We start from the raw sequence: 19,276 nt of genomic DNA, 5'->3' as shown, positions 1-19,276 counted from the left end.
TGGAGATGAATCTCATGATCACTGGTCGTGGTGGCTGGTTGTTTTCCCCATCTCTCAGCCTACCCAGGTGGTGCACTGCATCCAGAGAACCTGCAACATTTCGCTCCTCCTCCGGGACTATTTCCCTGCAAATGTCCTTCACTCTTGCGTTGATGTTCTCTTCAGATATTTCTGCTATTCCATAAATTAGAAGATTCCATCTCCGACCATACCGGTCATTCTTGTTTACCTTTGACTCCATTTCAGTGAGTTTCTTCTCCTGCTTTGCATCCTGAATTTTCAATGTTGCGTTCTGCTGCTTCAGAGTTTACTTACTCAGCATTGAAATCAATCGTCTTCAGGTTAACAATACTGATAGTGTTCTTTTTTCACCAAATCCATGTCATGTTTGATTTTAGATGTGAGGATGCGGACAATGTTGTCCTGTAGCTGGCTCATTGATGGTTAACTTCTCAGCTTCTTTGGAAGTTGCTCCTTGGTTGGGGTATTCGGGTATGATTCACATTCACCCCCCTTTTTTTACACTGCAAGCATATGAGTTTCAACAATGCCTCTTTTCAGGCTAACTACACACGCTAAAACTTTGATATCTAGCATGTTCGTTGGAAATCGTCAAATATATTTCAATGGTTTGATTAATTACAAAATTATTCCAAATAGCTACATTGTATGGTTAGATATGATTTGTGAAAAAAACTAATTGCATTTACATTTACATTTAAGTCATTTAGCAGACGCTCTTATCCAGAGCGACTTACAAATTGCAACTGCAGTCTAAAACTACAAACTCTGTGAGAAAACCCAAAAATTGTTCCTCAGCTAGAAATGTCACACCCTCTCATGCCACCATCTTCAGCGCCCCCAAATTAAGTGTATAAGGGTTTTGTTAGTTGTCAAGCTGTTTTTTGTGGACCCCAGGAAGAGTAGCTGCTGCTAAACAAAGACAAATGTGTAAAAGTAGTCATTATCAGTATAATTGCAAACAAACTAATTTGTGCATGTGCTACTTTGTGATTTATAAAAGAACTAGATAATGCTATGCCTTGTTGGTCTAAGCAAAGTAAAAAAGCTCATTAATGTATGTAATGTTTCCTTACAAATGTGTGTTGTTATTGCACCGTTCCTGGCCTGTAAGTGCGCAATAGCGTTCCGGTAACTGATACAAAAAAAATGGAGGAACGCTCATAAAGGTCGACTACAAATACTACAATGCAATTACAACAAGTGGACTATTATGCTAATATACCACAGCAGTATATATGGTAAGCGATTTTAAAAGTAATATTTGTATTATTTTGCCACGCCTGGCTGTAAACGTTTACTTTCACTTTCGATATCGAGTACACAACTTACCGCTTTGGCTCAGGCAAATACATTCTAGTGAAAAATATAAAACAAAAATCAAATTAGGTCTATACATCTTGCTAATTAAACAGCCGTTTTCAGCTATATCCCCATAGTATGTTGATGGAAAGCTCCTTTAAAAATGTTGCGTTCCTTGCCCTTTGAGGAGTATTTCTAACCAATAGAGATGGGTCGTTTGCGAACGAGTCGGCTCTTAAAGCTGGCTCTTGTAGGTGAACGTTTGGAGCCGACTCGCGTATCAGAACAGCCGAATCTATTTATAAAAAATTAAAGTATGAATAGTCAAAAGATTCAAATGAATATTGTTACGAATCCCTTTTGGCCCGACAGTCTAGGGGAGATGGTAACGAGACCCGTAACATAACTCATGCAAATTGTAATAGTGAAAAAGTGAGATCGAAATAACCACAGACAACTAAATTACCGTCAAACACATGGTTTATTAGAAAACACACCGTAATGGGTGGGTGGGTGGAGCAGGAACAGGGGCTGAGCTGGACCCAAGGAAAGTAACAAGTATCCAAAACACCCCTAAGCTAGACTTGCCTATTTCAACAAAAGCTAACTAACCAAAAATACAGTGGGTGGTCCACCCAGTTCTAACTAAGTGTTTTTAACAAAGTTTACCTACGGGTAGTGTATTTCTTAGTTCCCTTTTCCCACCAGCAAACAAACACCACAACCAAAAACAATACTCACAGGTGAGGACAAAGTGATATGGAGGTGCTCAAACAAAAGATAGCTTAATACATAAAGAGCAATAGTAGGAGAGTGTGAAACAGCACAATCTACAGACATATGGCATTTACAGATAGATTGAGCTCTAACGCAAACAACTGACAGGGTTTTTAAACCAAGGGAAAGGAACTGTGATTGGGTAGGAGGTGTGTCTTCTGATTGATGATTGATTGAGGAGTGATGATTTTCACCTGTGAGGGGAGAAGGAGAGAAAAGAACACAGGACACATACACACACCCACAGGATACCTGTATCCGTAACAAATATAATGAACTAATTCAAAGAACGGAAAAATAAATAAAATAATATAGTCCTAAATGCTCAAGTCACACATTCGTTCCGACTGTATGCTCAGACTGACAGCCTCACCTGTTGTTCCTGTCAATCAGACAAGCAGTGTCAACCAATGAACCAAAGATGTGTGAGGGAGGGCTCACTCACAGTCACACACTTAGCAGCCAAAGAGAGAGAGGAAGGACAGCTGTGAAAACAACAGCTGGAAAATGAGTCAGAAGCATAGTAGCATTTGGATGCATTTTAATAACGTAGACAATGTTAAAGCACAGTGTAAAATTTGCCAACACAAAATCTTATATTAAGCCGGTTCTACGCACAACCTACACCGGCATATGCGAACTGTGCACCCAACTGTGAAGCTAGCTGTAGTGGAGCTTCGAGAAACTAGCGGGCCTGCTAGTGATAGTGGTGGAGCCAGCACCTCCACACCTGGAGAAGAATCCACTCACTCAAATAGGCCTACTCCGCGACCCACAGCAACGCAGTCTTCTATGGACCAGTTTATGCCAAAGTCTATGTTTGGAGCAAAACAAGGCCAAATTGATATTGCATTGGCTAAAATGATTGCCACCGATTTTCAGCCATTTTCGATCATGGAGGACAGAGGTTTTTAGAAATTAAAGCAATAGTCTAAATCCAGTGCACACAATTCCAAGCAGGAAAACCCTTTCAAAATCACTTATTCCACAACTGTATGAGAGCACACAGGCTTCAGTGCGGGAAGAGTCCAAAAAGCTACTGCAGTTTGCCTTACCACTGACTGCTGGACATCAAGGGTAACCACTTCTTACATGTTGCATGTCACTTCATTGAAGATTTGTCGATGTCTAGCTGTCTTCTGGACTGCTTTGAGTTCAGCGACAGACACACCTCAGAGAACTCTGCAGAGGAACTGTTGAGAGTGGCCAGAGAATGGCAAGTAGATGGAAAAGTGGTCTGTTGTGTTAGCGACAATGTAGCTAACCTAACCAAATGTTAAAATGGACCCATCATCCATGTCTTGCCCACACAATCAACCTGATTGTAATAGATGCTCTGAAGGTGATGAAGCCCACTGTGGACAAAGTGAAAGCAGCTGTGGATTACTTCCACAGGAGCACAGTAGGTGCTGAAAACTAAAGTCTACACAACGCCAGATGGGGATGCCTGAGCTGAGGCCTAAACAAGACTGCATGCACTACAAGGTGGAATTCAACATTTTACATGTTGATGCGGTTTCTTGAGTCAAAGGATGCCGTCATCTCTACCCTGGCCATTGTCAATGCACCTGTTGATGCTCTGACCCAAGAGGAATGGGAGGTGGTAGAGGAGTTGTGCAGAGTCCTGGAACCCATTGAGCAGGTCACTGTGGAGGTCAGTGGAGGGAGGTACAGTAAGCAGTTATTACTACATCATTATTTAATCAAGTATTATATATGTATATGAGCAGTAGATGAGAATGTAGTATCAGTAGACACAACATGAACCTGAACTAATATGTTACTGTTCTCTCTTTTCAGCTATGTGACAGCCTCAAAAATGATAATCCTGTGTAAAGGTCTGCAGTGAATTACTGCCAGCCACCAGAGAGAAGCAAATGTAACCACAGGACAAGTGACAGAGTTGATGGACACCCTATGTTCATCAATGGACAGAAAGTTCCACAGAATGGAATATAATCACGTGCTATCAGAAACCGCTGCAGTTGACCCCAGGTTTAAGAAGTTAGCCTTCAGTGATGCCAGAGCGATTGATGAGGCTCTTCAAATAATAACAGGGAGGGACAGCCCCAGCAGTCAGCTGGCTCAGGCACCAGGGCAACAGGAAGAAGAGGGATAAGATGGAAGAGAGCAACTGGGGATGCAGCACGAAGGAATCTCAGCAGATGCCATAATGGAGGTCCGATCCTATTTGGAGGAGCCCCTCCTCCAAAGATCTGCAGATCCTCTGAGCTGGTGGAAGAACAAGGCCTCTGTCTACCCACGGCTTACTAAAGTCATGACAGGGAGACTCTGCATAGTGGCCACATCCGTTCCCTCTGAGAGGTTCTTCTCAAACACAGGACAAATAATTACTGACAGAAGAAACAGCATCAGCCTATGGAAAGTGAGGCCGCTTGCATTTCTGAATACAAATCTCTCATAAAAGCTAAATCTGGTCAGCATTGCCGTGTGCTGCTGGTTATTACATGGCAATAAAGAGGAGAGAGAAAAGAGGGACCAGTTTAATGTTTTAAGTGGGATGCTGCAGTTTTACACATTATTTATTTTTCTTTGATATGGTGCAATATTCTATTATTCTGTTCAGATTGTATTCGTTTAGAATGGTTAGATTTATATACATTAACAAGTTATACTTTAAATGCAAATGTTAAATAACATTATTTTTTATAACAAACCAATGCATTTTTAAATACATTTTGGTGAAGGTAGAGTAAGATTTCATTTAATACTTTAATTAGAATTGTTTTAACACCAATCATAGTAAAACTATCGCAAACTGTTTGACTTGAAAAAATACAAAACATATATTTTTTAAAGAGCCGTTTGGTGAGCTGAGCCGAACGAGCCGACTCACTGAAAAGAGCCAGAATGCCCATCACTACTAGCCAATGATTTTCTAGGGCTGAAATTAACCTAGCTGTTGTCAGGTAAAATAGAGCGTAGGAGGTTTCCGCGGATGTATGCTGTTGCGTCATACTGAAGAAAAAGAGACTTTGAAAATATAATAACAGATTTTTACTTGAAATCAAATATTTAATCAAATCCATAGACTAAGTAAAGGACAAAAAATAAATACATGTATTCTTACATTTTTATTTGACGTACTTAAACTTTTGAAACTGTTGTCACTGACATTTCATGTGTAGTAATTTTTATTTGTTTATTTGCTTTAATGTTATTTTATACTTGTAATGATGTCCTATGTTCATTTGTTATTGTATTGCAATTTGACATTTAAATGTAAAAAAATATAAAGGCTATCAAAATACCGTGATTTTTCACCTTTAGGTGAAATGGATAACTTAAATCATGGACAACATAACAAACATTCACATACCCTCAATCATTTTATTATGTAACAATTATGATACATTGACAGACATTTTCTGACCACTTGGTAAACTTTCTGTTTATCAGTTTGTCAGTCTCTTTCTCTGATGATACATATCTCATCATAATGTGATGATTGATTGCTCTGACATAAGTGTCAATCAGTACATCTCTACTGTCAACTCATCCCTCCCTTCATCATCTTCATCCTCCAGCCCTCTACCTTACCCTTTTCCAAGTTCCCCACACTCCAGAAGTCCAAGTTCCTCTTTTCCCCAACCCCTCCCTCCTTTTTTACTTCCTTCCGAAGCGGAACCCAAAGCCTCCCTTCTCTCTGTTGAAAGCCTGAAGCCCGCCGGCGATGGATGTGAGAGCTTCGTTCCTCTTTCCTCCCCCCTCTCCTCCCTCTTCTCCCCCCTCTTGGTAGTGCAGAGTGTCGATAGGGTGACCGGGGAAGGGACCCAGCGGCCTATTCTCCAGATCCCCCCTCTGGCCCCTCATCAAGCCCTTCTGTCCCCAGCCGTTCTCTTCTACCAGCTCGCTGAGCAGGCCCAGGCGTGGGTCCTCTGGTCCCGGCTCCAGCAGCTGCCCCCAAGAGCGGAGACCCGCTGCAGCTACAGCCCCTGGGACATCGAGGTAGGCCTGGAGCTGGAGTAAGTCAGCCTCCCACTCAGGGTTCTCCAATGTGGGCAGGATGGCAAGGGGGAAGTAGGGGTGCCCGTGTGCCCCCGGGATGGGAACCAGCAGAGCCAGTGAGAAAAGAGTGAGCATCGGTTGAGAGGCACAGAGAAGGAACGAAGATAATCTCATCTATAGGTTGTTGGAAAGATAAAGTAGTTGTGAAATAAATGACAAAATATGAAAAGAGTCAAGTTGCAAACCTATCCAGATATTTGCAAGCCCTGATTTTTAGGGCCCTATTAAAGAATAATACAAAATTGTGTGGGGCAAGAAACCTCAACTTCATAACACAGCATTCCTCCTTCTAACACAAAAATAACATTTTACTCTAAAATAGCACTAAGTGGGTTAGATAACATAGGACAGCAGCACAGATTTCTACAGATATTTAGTTAGAACTGTTTACTATGTAAGCACTGAATCATATGTACCTGCTGTACATATTAGTACACAGAAATAAACTGAATATCAACGTCCACACCTAATACCAACCACATAAGCATTGATATATCCATTGGCTTACCTTGTAGAGTTTTCAGTGTTTCTGCCTTGACATTCCCCTGACCCTTTAAATACCCCATAAATGAAAAGAGTTATCAGCTGACAGCATCGTGTCCTCTGTCCCTGATTGGTTAATCGGGCCCTTGACGCACAAGTGTAATGCAACTCTGACATCTACATTCTTCTGACTTGGAAACAGGTCTTACTTAACTGATGGACTCTAAAGTGCCCAATTATTGTGAAGTGAATCATTAGGATTGGAGAAACCGCGTTAAGGTCTCAGTCATTAAGGTCATCTCACAGGGAGGACACAGACACACCTGAAAGAATTCCATTGTCCGGTTCCTGACATAATCCCAATCATTACAGACATAGTTCATAAATACTCTGGATCAGTCACTTTTTCCATTTGAACTTTTCAAGTAAAAACGTCATTCAACCAGACTTCTATAATGATCATACAAAACAGACGATGTGTGACATTCCAACACGAAAGATAACTTATCTTTTGCTTCCTGTTTGCCATGTAAAAATCCTCATTTTTATATGGGTAGTTGGATGTTTTTGTTTGTTTTCTTATCTGTATATTGGTACCTAAGTTTGTGTCATTGTCTGGTGTTGTTGGGTGTCTACAAAATATCCTATTTTGGGCAGTGGGTAATTGGTATTATGCAAGCGTAAGTGGTTTATTGAGGTCACACCTACACTATAAATGTTATTAATGACTTAACATAGCGGTTATCCTCATAGAGGACAGTCCTGTGTGCTTAGTAAATTCTCCTTTAAAAAAAATATCCTGTACTCTTGTATATTTTTAGCCAGTAGTTCTGAAAGTAGTAATTACAAGCCAAAAGTGGGCCCTGAAAATTGCTTCCCATGTCCTGTGTGTGCAGATATGCTCTCCCTCTCTCGTTCTGCTGTGTGTGCATCTCACTTGCTGTTTACTCAAATCGCAAGGGGATGAAGCTCATTGGCTGAAAGTCAAATTGCTAGGGTCTGGCCCATGTGGGGGAAAATGTTGCTCTGCAGCTTCCAGGAAAATAGTCGCTTTCAAACAAGGGATTTTGTGGCCAGTTGAGGTGAAACAGCATACCACCCTCCATCCCACTGCTGGCTTGCTTTTGAAGCTAAGCAGGGTTGGTCCCTGGATGGGAGACCAAATGCTGCTGGAAGTGGTGTTGGAGGGCCAGTAGGAGGCACCCTCTACTCAAAAGAAAATGCCCCAGGGCAGTGATTGGGGACATTGCCCTGTGTAGGGTGCTTTCTTTAGGATGGGGGGTTAAATGGGTGATCCCATGGCACTTGTTGTAAGAGTAGGGGTGTTAACCTCAGTGTCCTGGCTAAATTCCCAATCTGGACCTCACACCATCCACAGTCACCTAATCACCCCCACCTGAACTAAACCTGGGGCCGGATTCACTAAACATTACCTACGAAAAAACTTAAGAAGCTGCTTAAAGAAAAAAAGAAGTTCATAAGATAGTTCATAAATGCAATTAACCAAAATGTATTTAGGAATTCGTTGTTTTCTTAGGAACTTCGTAAATATCTTCTTATGTGGCATTGACATTTAGTGACATGCTTGAAACCAATAAATGAGCCTATGTGACAGGGATGATAAGATTTGGCCCACTATAATGAAGTGTTGATATTTCAATTTTATTACATTGATTTTTTTGCTTTATGTCTCAAGAATAAAAAGGTTTTAGTTGGCTCGCAAACCCTTTACACACAAACAAAAAACTTTTTTTCACACATTATAGCCATCAGACTAACGTTAGCTACTCTACATCAACCCACAAAAATGGATAAACAAGGAAAGCTCAATAAAGACTCCAGTAAACAAGAGCTTGAAGTGATGGTGGAGGAAATAGCAGCCAGGAAAAAGCCATGGAAGACCCACTTGTGACGAAGCTTTAACTTTGATATCTTGAGATGTTTCTTCAATATATCCACATAATTTCCCTTCCTCGTGATGCCGTCTATTTTGTGAAGTGCACCAGTCCCTCCTGCAGCAAAGAACCTCCACATCATGATGCTGCCACCCTCGTGCTTCACGGTTGGGATGGTGTTCTTCGGCTTGCAAGCTTCCCCCTTTTCTCCAAACATAAGGATGGTCATTATGGCCAAACAGTATTATTTTTGTTTCATCAGACTAGAGGACATTTCTCCAAAAAGTACGATCTTTGTCCCCATGTGCAGTTGCAAACCGTGTTCTGGCTTTTTTATGGAGGTTTTGGAGCAGTGGCTTCTTCCTTGCTGAGCGCTTTCAGGTTATGTCGATATAAGACTCGTTTTACTGTGGATATAGATACTTTTGTACCCGTTTCTTTCCAGAATCTTCACAAGTTCCTTTGCTGTTGTTCTGGGATTGATTTGCACTTTTCGCATCAGTACGTACGTTCATCTCTAGGAGACAGAACGCTTCTCCTTCCTGAGCGGTATGACGGTTACATGGTACCATGGTGTTTATACTTGCGTACTATTGTTTGTACAGATGACCGTGGTACCTTCAGGCGTTTGGAAATTGGTCCCACAGATGAACCAGACTTGTGGGGGGCTACAATTTTTTTTCCGAGGTCTTGGCTGATTTCATTTGATTTTCCCATGATGTCAAGCAGAGGCGCTGAATTTGAAGGTAGGCCATGAAATACATCCACAGGTACACCTCCAATTGACTCAAATTATGTCAATTAGCCTTTCAGAAGCTTCTAAAGCCATGACCTAATTTTCTGGAATTTTTCAAGTTGTTTAAAGGCACAGTCAACTTAGTGTATGTAAACTTCTGACCCACTGGAATTGTGATCCAGTGAATTATTAGTGAAATAATCTGTCTGTAAACAATTTTGGGAAAAATGACTTGTCATGCACAAAGTAGATGTCCTAACCGACTTGCCAAAACTATACTTTGTTATCAAGAAATTTGTGTAGTGGTTGAAAAACAAGTTTTAATGACTCCAATCTAAGTGTATGTAAACTTCCGACTTCAACTGTATACATCCATTACTTAATATAGACCATTTATTAAAGTACAAAGACTGTCATATTTGGGGTGGGTTTGGGTTATTTAATCTTGCACACACACATTTCCTGGCACTTACTGTGTACAATATAATCACAAACACCTATACATCTTGTTATTGATTACTGCATTCTTAGGTTTAGAGCTTGCAAGAAAGGCATTTCACTGTACTTGTGCACATGACATTAAAACTTGAAATTCTAAACTACGTGCACATACTGATATCATAACAACCATGGCAAACTGTGGAACAAAACAAGTAGTCACGTGGAATAATCATAAAATGCTTACATTTACCATAGCATTATTATATATTCAACAAAAATAAACTCAATATGCAACAATTTAAGCGATTTTACAGAGTTACAGTTCAGGAAATCAGTCAATTTAAATAAACTGGGCCCTAATCTATGGATTTCCCCACTGGCCAGGCCCAGCCAATCAGAATGAGTTTTCCCCCCACAAAAGGCCTTTATAACAGACACATGTTGCGTTTATATTTTTTGTTCAGTGTAACTAAAAAGTCCATCAGTTTACAGGTCATAGAGTTTTACCATCAACATGCCTAACATTAATATGGTTGATGTACCCTGACATAATTCCCTTCTCTACCTAATCCAGACTCTCCAAACTCAAATGTCATCAAAGGGGAGAGCCTTGGTGCACCCTGGGAATTGTAGTCCAGGAAGATGGAGTCTTTAAAGCCCGCTGATTGGTTGGTGGTGCTTTGGGGGACAGGTTACTGAGAGGGGCAGTGAGCATAGAGAGCTCCAGTTGGTCGATGGTGCTGGTCTGAAAGGACTATCAAAATGGAAACAATCCAATTCCCGAATTTGTTTATTTACAAAAAATTTCAGATACAATGTCTGTTTAGGAATGTTAATAAAACATATTTGATTGCTCACAAACCTGGGGCATATGCTATCATATAGTCCCCTTCTACAGGAGTGTATGGGTTTTAGCCAACTCCTTTGACTATTGGCTGTCAGAAACGTCAGGGACCAGGCTACAGACAAACATAATTGGTTCCGGCTAGCTGGGGCTTACACTGGCTGTGGAATTCTCCTCTCCTGACTGGCTGCTCCCTTGGTTCACAGACCCCTCCCCCTTGTCACCATGGAAGCCGCCATACAATAAGCCCTCCAGGGTGCTGCTCTAATGACAAGAGGGGAAAAGAGGGATGTGGATCACATCAAATAACAATAAGACATTTAAAGAGTTCTTGTTTATACACTACACAACTTCATTAAGTTGATTTCTAACACTATCCTTGCAGTGGATACTTCCATTTCCAATCCTAAAATGCACCGTTAACAAACATTTACAATACACGCAAGTAAACAACATGGAACAAGAATATATTGCTCTTAACATTGCTATTCAATGAATTGGCTTGACTAGACTCAAGAGCATAAAATTGCCTTACCTGATGTGTCGATGGCCCGAAAGAATGCACCTATTTTGCATCCATGAATAATATCCCCTTTAAAATGCATTAATGTACATTATGGCACTTGAATAAACAGTACTATTCTCTGTCCATGTGAATACATGAACACCTTCTCTTTGACTTAAAAAAATCCTCGCCATTAAAAGGGATCCTACGCAGAAAGTGTTCCCACTTGTCTGTAGTCGTTCAACTGCTGTGCCGTTTAAACATCTAACTCTAATGTTGCCCGGTGGGTTTCGCGGTCACAAGTGATGCCCTAGCACACATGTAAACAGAAAATCTGATTGGCTGCCTGCTGGGAAAGCAGGTAGATCAGGGGCCAGGAGGCAGCAGAAAGCTGTCCCAAGAGACCAATTAAAAAAGGGAGAGCCAAAAGGGGCATCTGGCAACACCACACCATTGGATGAAAATACAATGAGACAAAAGGCGGTGGATGAAACCACGTGCACAAAAACACCACAGAGACATGTTAAAATTGGGCATGATAAATAACAGGTTTACGTGAAAGAAAGTCATGTCCAGGTTATAAGGAATGGATCTGTAGTGCTACAATAGCTGTATGGGTCACCACCCTTCATTACAGAAATGTGTCATTAGCAGGTTGTCCATAGACATCATATAATCCACTACATGTAATTCTATGATTTTATCCCTGCACATATGAAACAGGGGTATACAAATGTAAGCCATTTCGAATTGTTTTTGTACCGAATAAAAACATTTATTTACATCAAACATGAAAACAATTTATCTAAAATATTTACAGAAAATCTAATATTTTACAGATTTTACCTTGGCTTAGGTACCTTGAGGTCCAAAACACAGATGAACTAAAGCAGTATACCCAACAGTGTTTTCCCTTCACAATGTACAAAAAAATAAGTGTTTCTAAATGCAAAACATTGGTCAATAGTCTTTGCCTGAGTTAGCATTTTGTTATAGAATATACTGAGGTTATAACTGGCATGAACATAATGCATGTGTGTTTGGGGCAAATTAGGTCCACTAATGCTTTGCATCAAAACGTAGCATTGTTAGGTCCTCAACACCCCATGGTCCATGGTCACCTTGGCTGAGCTTGAGTGACAAGAAGAAGAGAGGCTACAACAGACCCCATCCCAAGCCAAACTGCTCATTCTCAGAGGTCATCCACTCCTCGAATTCGCCGGGCAAGCTGAATGTCACGGGGGAACAGCGTTACACGCTTGGCGTGGATTGTACACAGGTAGGCGTCGGAAAACAGTAAAACAAGGAAAGCCTCTGCAGCCTGGAAGATAAATAATGGTGTCAAACAATGACCAGCAAATATATTGACAACACCATTAATAGGGATACAAAAAAAGCAGAGGGGATTTTGTTTTATTGTCGATATGTAAAAAATAAATAATAATAATGTACTATGATGTTGTTATAATCATTTTAAACTGTAAGAAGGGTTTAGAGCAGGGGTCTCCAACATGTCGATCGCGAGCTACCAGTAGCTGCAATTTTCACGTGTTCCACCACAAACTGTCAAAAACAAATCTCACAAGTATCAGACACCGCAAACTCCCAGATATTATTTAACCAATGCAACATTGACATTATCCCACCCCTGGTTAGCCACTATTTGCTTAAAAAGCCAAACTTAACACAATATATGCCAATTCATTTCCAGCAATATTGCCCCTTGTCCATCAGTCCATGTGTAGCCACTGCCAGTTGAGGTGATAACCGTCTTGCAGGTTGACAGAAATACTTTCCCCAAAAACTTCTCAATTGAATGTTAACTGCAAAGTAGGCTTACCTGGCAGAATTATATGATGAGAAATTATATAATTTATTTGTTATTTACAAACTTTGCCATGAAATAGGCAGCAGCAGTACAGAAACATTACTAGACCGGCACACTAGATTTGCATTTAAAAGGGCCAGATGTGCAATTAAAGGGGAATTACACACAAATCCAGATACCAACAACAAAACATTGTCTCCTGATGTGATCTAAACATTGACTCAGAACATAATTTTAAAAATAAATCTTAAAACAGTCAAATTAAAACAGAATTTTTTTCTGATTTTATAGTGCCCGCACTATAAGAGAAGAATGTGCTTGTTCGAAAGCTAGAGAAAAATGTGTAGCTTGTTTCATTTGAATAAAGTAGCTCACATGCTAGAAAATGATGGGAGACCCCTGGTTGAGTATTGATATAACAGTTATTCAAATAAGCACAGGAGTGGGAAGCAACATACCTCCTGTAAGGCCAGAAGAGCGTTCACCTGCCATCTCATGAAGTCCCTGGTATAAGTATGGCACACCTCCCGAACCTGCGTAGACAACCTGAGTAAACAACCTTGCAATTTGCTGCTGTGGCAATTCTGTCATTTTGCAATGATTTTGTCCAACTTGTCAAGAAAATGCACTGACAAGGGAATGTTTGGTGACATGTGGCTTAATTGGTCGAAATTGCAAACCCCCTTATTGTAGTGCAGTGATTGGTCAGTTGTGTGCGATAATATTGCGATGATTTGACTGTTGTATGCGGTAATAGTATGGTGATTGGTCAAATATGCAAGCTCTCGGATAATATGAGGGAATTGTTGATTTTGCAACCCAAAAAAGGGTAAAATTCACAGGGCTAACTATGTATTATCAACAAGTAATGTATTGTCAGACAGTGGCAGCATGCATCTAAGAATATAAGGTGACTATAGACAAAATGGTGGTTGTCAAATCGGTTTGCAGGAGCCATGTGCTAACCAACCTCTACCAGACAAGAAAGGACAGAACCAGGGGTATCGTACCAGGCGTGCAAACGGTCCCTTGCGCAAAAGCAAGTCAGTGCTCTTCTGGTACTTGCGAATTTCCATCAGAGCTCGGGTGCCAGGGCGAAACCTTGTCTTTTTTCGCGGGGGGGGAGCTGGAACGGCAGAGGCTAGAGGGACCCAGATCATCTTTAAACAATGAGAACAGAACCTTATAATATTTATTCAATGCAACACTTTCAACTAGTGGTCACATACAGTGCATTCATAAAGTATTCAGACCCCTTCCCTGTTCCCACATTCTGTTAGGTTACAGCCTTTTTTTTTTATCCTCAATCTACACACAATAACCATAATGTCAAAGCAAAACTTGTTTTTTTAATACCTGCAAATATATTAAAAATAAAAAGCAGAAATACCTTATTTACATAAGTATTCAGACCCTTTGCTATGAGACTCGAAATTGAGCTCAGGTGCATCCTGTTTCATTTGATCATCCTTGAGATGTTTCTACAACTTGATTGGAATCCACCTGTGGTAAATTGTGATATATTCAATTGATTGGACATGATTTGGAAAGGTACACACCTGTCTATATAAAGGCCCCATGGTTGACGGTGCATGTCAGAGCAAAAACCAAGCCATGAGCTCGAAGGAATTGTGTGTAGAGCTCCGAGACAGGATTGTGTCGAGGCACGGATCTGAGGAAGGGTACCAAAACATTTCTGCAGCAATTGAAGGTCCAACATTCTTAAAAGGAAGAAGTTTGGAACCACCAAGACTCTTCCTACCGCTGGCTGTCTGGCCAAACTGAGCAATCGGGGGAGAAGGGCCTTGGTCAGGGAGGTGACCAAGAACCCGATGGTCACTATGACACGAGCTCCAGAGTTCCTCTGTGGAGATGGGAGAACCTTCCAGAAGGACAACAATGTTTGCAGCACTCCACCAATCACGCCTTTATGGTAGAGTGGCCAGATGGAAGCCACTCCTCAGTAAAAGGCACATGACAGCACACTTGGAGTTTGCCTAAAGGCACCTAAAGGACTCTCACACCATGAGAAACAAGATTCTCTGGTCTGTTGAAACCAAGATTGAACTCTTTGACCTGAATGCCAAGTGTCACGTCTGGAGGAAACCCGGCACCATCCCTAGGGTGAAGCATGGTGGTGGCAGCATTATGCTGTGGGGATGTTTTTCAGCGGCAGGGACTGGGAGACTAGTCTGTATCGAGGGAAAGATGAACTGAGCACAGTACAGAAAGATCCTTGATGAAAACCTGCCCCAGAGCACTCAGGACCTCAGACTGGGGGCGAAGGTTCAACTTCCAACGGGACAACGCAGGAGTGGCTTCGGGACAAGGCTCTGAATGTCCTTGAGTGGGTCAGCCAGAGCCCGGACTTGAACATCTCTGGAGAGACCTGAACATAGCTGCGCAGCGACGCTCCCCATCCAACCTAAAAGAGCTTGAGAAGGATCTGCAGAGAAGAATGGGAGAAACTCCCCAAATACTGGTGTGCCAAGCTTGTAGTGTCATACCCAAGAAGACCCAAGGCTGTAATCGCTGCCAAAGGTGATTCAACAAAGTAGAGTAAAGGGGGAATACTTGTGTAAATGTATTATTTCAGTTATTTTTATTTAATACATTTGATAACATTTCTAAAAAACTGTTTTTGCTTTGTCATTATGGGGTATTGTGTGTTGATTGATCATGGATATAAAAAAAAAAAATCAATTTTAGAATAAGGCTGTAACGTAACAAAATGTGGAAAAAGTCAAGGTCTGAATACTTTCCGAATGCACTGTACATAGCTAAACAAAAACAGTTTGCTTCAGTTTAAGCATTGAGAAGCCATGAGTCCAACCCATATTCCCCCTATTCTCCTCACCCGATGGTCTGCTCAGCCGTGGTGCCTTTGCCTTTGATGTTGAAGCAGTCGCGGTGGAGGCTGGAGGCCGACGCTTGGGTACTGCACCCTTGCGCCGGCTTGCAGAAGAACTGTCAGGATCATGACGAGGCATCCTCCAATACTAGTTCACAAAACAGCGTCAATGAAGCCAGACTGTTGCCTGATAGTGAAGAGGAGATAGAGAAAAGTAAAAGTGTTGTGACTGGCTCCAGTATTGACCATATAGGTTTAAATGGTCTTCGTCGTTAATCTTGCATGTCATCACACACACACACACACACACACACACGACCCTGTTAGCCATATGGTGTATATTGGAAAAGAAGAATAGAAAGGGTTGGACTCAAAATGCATACTGAAAGAAAGAAAACTCCCCTTATGACAGAGGTGTCAAACTCATTCCACAGAGATCCTGAGTATCTACTCGTTTTTGTTATTCCCTTTCAAAATTGTGTCCAATTTAAACCTAGACAACCAGGTGAGGGTAGTTCCTAACTAATTAACTTAATTGATTAATCAAGTACACGGGTTGAGTGAAAACCCACAGACACTCAGCCCTCCATGGAATGAATGAGTGAAGGGGTTCAATTAAGCTCGACCGGGCTTGCTGGTAGGCGTGTTTTACACCGGATGAAAGTGTATCGCATTCGATTTGGAACAGGGCTGCCTACCAGGAGTGAGCCAGGTGCCCCTCTGTCCGACAGCGAATTCAGTTCAAAACCAAAGTGACATAATTATGCATGTGTAATAATACATTTTATATAGCGCTTGTCAGTACAAAGGGGGCGGCAGGTAGCCTCGTGGTTAGAGCGTTGAGCCAGTAACTGAAAGGTTGCTAGATTGAATCCCCGAGCTGACAAGGCAAAAATCGGTCGTTTTGCCCCTGAACAAGGCAGTTAACCCACTGTTCCTAGGCCATCATTGTAAATAAGAATTTGTTCTTAACTGACTTGCCTAGTTAAATAAAACAAACAAAAAAACAGTAGAATCTCAAAGTCGCTTAAAAAACAACATGTGTCAGTTCTTGGGTGATGGTCTTCAACAGCATTAGATGATAAGCAGTTCAGAAAAGTAGTATCTTGAGCAGATGGAGCAGCCAGGGAGGTAGATAGAAACATCTGACAAACAGGCCACGGAGCTCTTCATCGGACACCTTGTTGTCTTTGATGTTCACAGCTCCTTCTCCGTAGGCAAGTCCATTACTGAAATGTAGCACCCACCTGGGTGATGCTTCAGCGACTGTAAAAGCGGCAGAATAACCACTACTCCCCAGCAGTAGTCTGGAAAAGCCCCCTACGAGGCGAGCCTCTGCATCTCCTCACACCGCTGTCCACTTCCCTCTAAGAACCGGGGCAGTTGGCCAAAATTCTGATGCTGTTGATGCATCATTAAAATCACACTATATTAGCTAGCCAAGCCAAAACAAGCTATCAAAAACAAAGAAGGTTTGAAATATGCAGTAAAAAAACATGTAAAAACATTGACCATATTTACAGAGCTCTCTGCCTTGGCTACTTCAGCGCGCCATGACAAACACTGAATTATTGTAGTAGGATTCTTTACTCACATGCAAAAGTCATTGCTGAAAAACACTTTATCTGCCTTCCCAATTATTATTATTATTTTTTTTAAATTCAAACATTTATGGAAAATAGATATACGTTTCTGGACGATGCACCATGGTACCTTGTTGACATTAACGAGCAGCGCAGATTACTTTTATATTTCATTTTTTATTTAACTAGGCAAGTCAGTTAATAACAAATTCTTATTTGCAATGATGGCCTAGGAACAGTGGGTTAACTGCCTGTTCAGGGGCAGAACGACCTTGTCAGCTCGGGGTTTGAACTTGCATCCTTCCGGTTACTAGTCCAACGCTCTAACTAGGCTACCCTGCCGCCCCAATAAGGGTGCTCCTCCCTCCCCGCTTTTGCCGGTGACGTGACGGGCCATAGCCCAGTGTACCCCGGGCCAGATTAATCAAAACCCTCAGTGACGCGAGGGGTTAGTTCGGGTTCAGGGTAGGATTGTCTCAAGGGTCCCACTTAGCATCTACAATGGTCTGGTAACTCTGTTAGGCTCAGGCATGACATCGTGGGGTCACATTCAGGGGGGTGTTCTGATAGGTGCCACGTTCTTCACTACATCTGAACGTTCTGAAGATATGCAATCTGTTATACATAAAACATTATACAACAGATGGGACTAATCCTGGATGCTGATTGGTTAAAACCTCATTCCAACCAGTGTCTGTTCCACAAGTTACCACCAGCTAAAGCTAACATTTAAATGTCTATTTAATCTGTTCCATCTCACTGCACAATCAACTCTCTCATCAGCCCAGCCAGGCAATTTATAAACTTGATCTCCACTATAAAAAGCATCTAGACATCATCTCCCATTTCTGTTAGACTAGCATTTCATTTAACAGCAGAGGTTTTATAAACCTTGCTGTCAGTGTCTCCGACATTTGCAAAACTGTTTCAATATTGAAATTCGATCTTCAGTTGTCACTAATGAAAATGTTGGGATGAGACAGTCAGCTTTTCTTAGCCAGTCGAAATCATGTATCAGCTGTTATAACTATTTAGGATATAGACAAAGAAATGTCTACAGAAAGCAGTTCAAACTAAAAGGCAGCTAGATGGCTGTATTTCCAGTTTGAAATGATTGTCGTAGCTGTGTTGTTGGCTAGCTCCTCAGTATAGTGTCCTGACAAGAGATGCGAAATCGCGCATCATTAGCTCATTCTTATGGACCTACTGCTAGAAAACAGCTTAGACAAACGCAGCTAATTTGCTGTTATTCTGGCTGCAATGTTTGACATGACTAAATTAGTCGTAGTTGTAGGCTAGCTAGCATGCAAGGGATACGAACGTTGCCAGCCGGTACGGAACATTTTGAACGAACTACTGGGTCACATCCATAGATACAGAACAAAAAGAATCAACGACTGGCTCGCGTCTCTGAAAACCAAACCGATAGAAGGAACGATCCGCGACTTGACTATATCTCGTGGAAGTATCAGTGCATTCATCAAAATAACCTTTGGGCATTATCACTTAACGTTAAGTATCTGGACGTTCTGTAACGTTGCAGCGTCCTGAACATGCCTCTTAACTCAACCAGGGCCAAACTGGAAACAATGCAAACCCGCATTCACTCAAAAGTAACAAGCAGATAGTTAGCCAACTCGCCACAAGGTACTTACATTAACTAGTTCTCTAGTTAGCATCGGGTTGAACCCATATAATTGTAAATCAATAATTAAAAACCGGTAACTGGCACGTTCATTTTAGGGAGGTAAAGCTTCATAGAGCTTTGCATCTACTAAATTAGCAAGCATGCCACCGCTAACTAAGCAAACCATAGAGAGCTAACAACTTTTGAACGTGTCGAAATTCCACACTTACCAGCCGATATAAGTCTTATGCGAAGAGCTTTTTGTCAACAATGCACCAAAGACTAAACCTCTCCCTGAACCAATGTGACCGAAATTCAAACGACGCTCCTTGGTATCCGTCTCCTCGCAGAGCC

At 41.5% G+C, this 19,276-nt stretch overlaps 3 protein-coding genes across 6 annotated transcripts in view; all 3 read right to left on the bottom strand.

Moving 5' to 3' along the window:
• The window catches only part of LOC115128399 (major histocompatibility complex class I-related gene protein-like), a 49,350-nt gene extending 47,755 nt beyond the window's left edge, over window positions 1–1,595 (bottom strand). Inside the window, exon 1 of one of the 3 annotated variants that reach the window (XM_065017745.1) lies at window positions 1,354–1,595. In XM_065017745.1, the coding sequence (XP_064873817.1) occupies window positions 1,354–1,420 (67 nt within the window). In that variant the 5' untranslated portion in view covers window positions 1,421–1,595. The remainder of the gene's footprint in view (window positions 1–1,353) is intronic. The other 2 variants (XM_029658228.2, XM_029658227.2) reach the window with 2 other exon arrangements.
• A 4,132-nt stretch (window positions 1,596–5,727) lies between these two features.
• Window positions 5,728–6,324, bottom strand: qrfp (pyroglutamylated RFamide peptide). Its single transcript, XM_065018124.1, has one exon. It carries the CDS (start codon window positions 6,241–6,243, stop codon window positions 5,728–5,730), a length of 516 nt encoding a protein of 171 aa, XP_064874196.1. The 5' UTR covers window positions 6,244–6,324.
• Window positions 6,325–10,458: 4,134 nt separating this feature from the next.
• On the bottom strand, window positions 10,459–19,255 carry LOC115128405 (histone H3-like centromeric protein A). Of its 2 annotated transcripts, XR_003863509.2 has the most exons (6): window positions 19,153–19,255; window positions 15,719–15,899; window positions 13,872–14,002; window positions 13,320–13,394; window positions 11,064–12,354; window positions 10,459–10,792 (listed from the first exon to the last, which is right to left on the bottom strand). XR_003863509.2 is itself a non-coding variant. In XM_029658233.2 (5 exons), the coding sequence occupies exons 2-5, from the start codon at window positions 15,849–15,851 to the stop codon at window positions 12,226–12,228; spliced, it is 468 nt and encodes a 155-aa protein (XP_029514093.1). In that variant the 5' UTR covers window positions 15,852–15,899; window positions 19,153–19,255; the 3' UTR covers window positions 10,459–12,225. The 2 variants fall into 2 exon arrangements, 1 of the variants encoding a protein (XP_029514093.1); XM_029658233.2 differs by having other exon boundaries at window positions 10,459–12,354.
• Window positions 19,256–19,276: the final 21 nt, after the last annotated feature.

This window comes from Oncorhynchus nerka, linkage group LG4 (genome assembly GCF_034236695.1).
Source record: "Oncorhynchus nerka isolate Pitt River linkage group LG4, Oner_Uvic_2.0, whole genome shotgun sequence".
Taxonomy (NCBI): domain Eukaryota; kingdom Metazoa; phylum Chordata; class Actinopteri; order Salmoniformes; family Salmonidae; genus Oncorhynchus; species Oncorhynchus nerka.
Note: the sequence above shows the minus strand (reverse complement) of the source record. Positions and strands in the feature narration are given on the sequence as shown.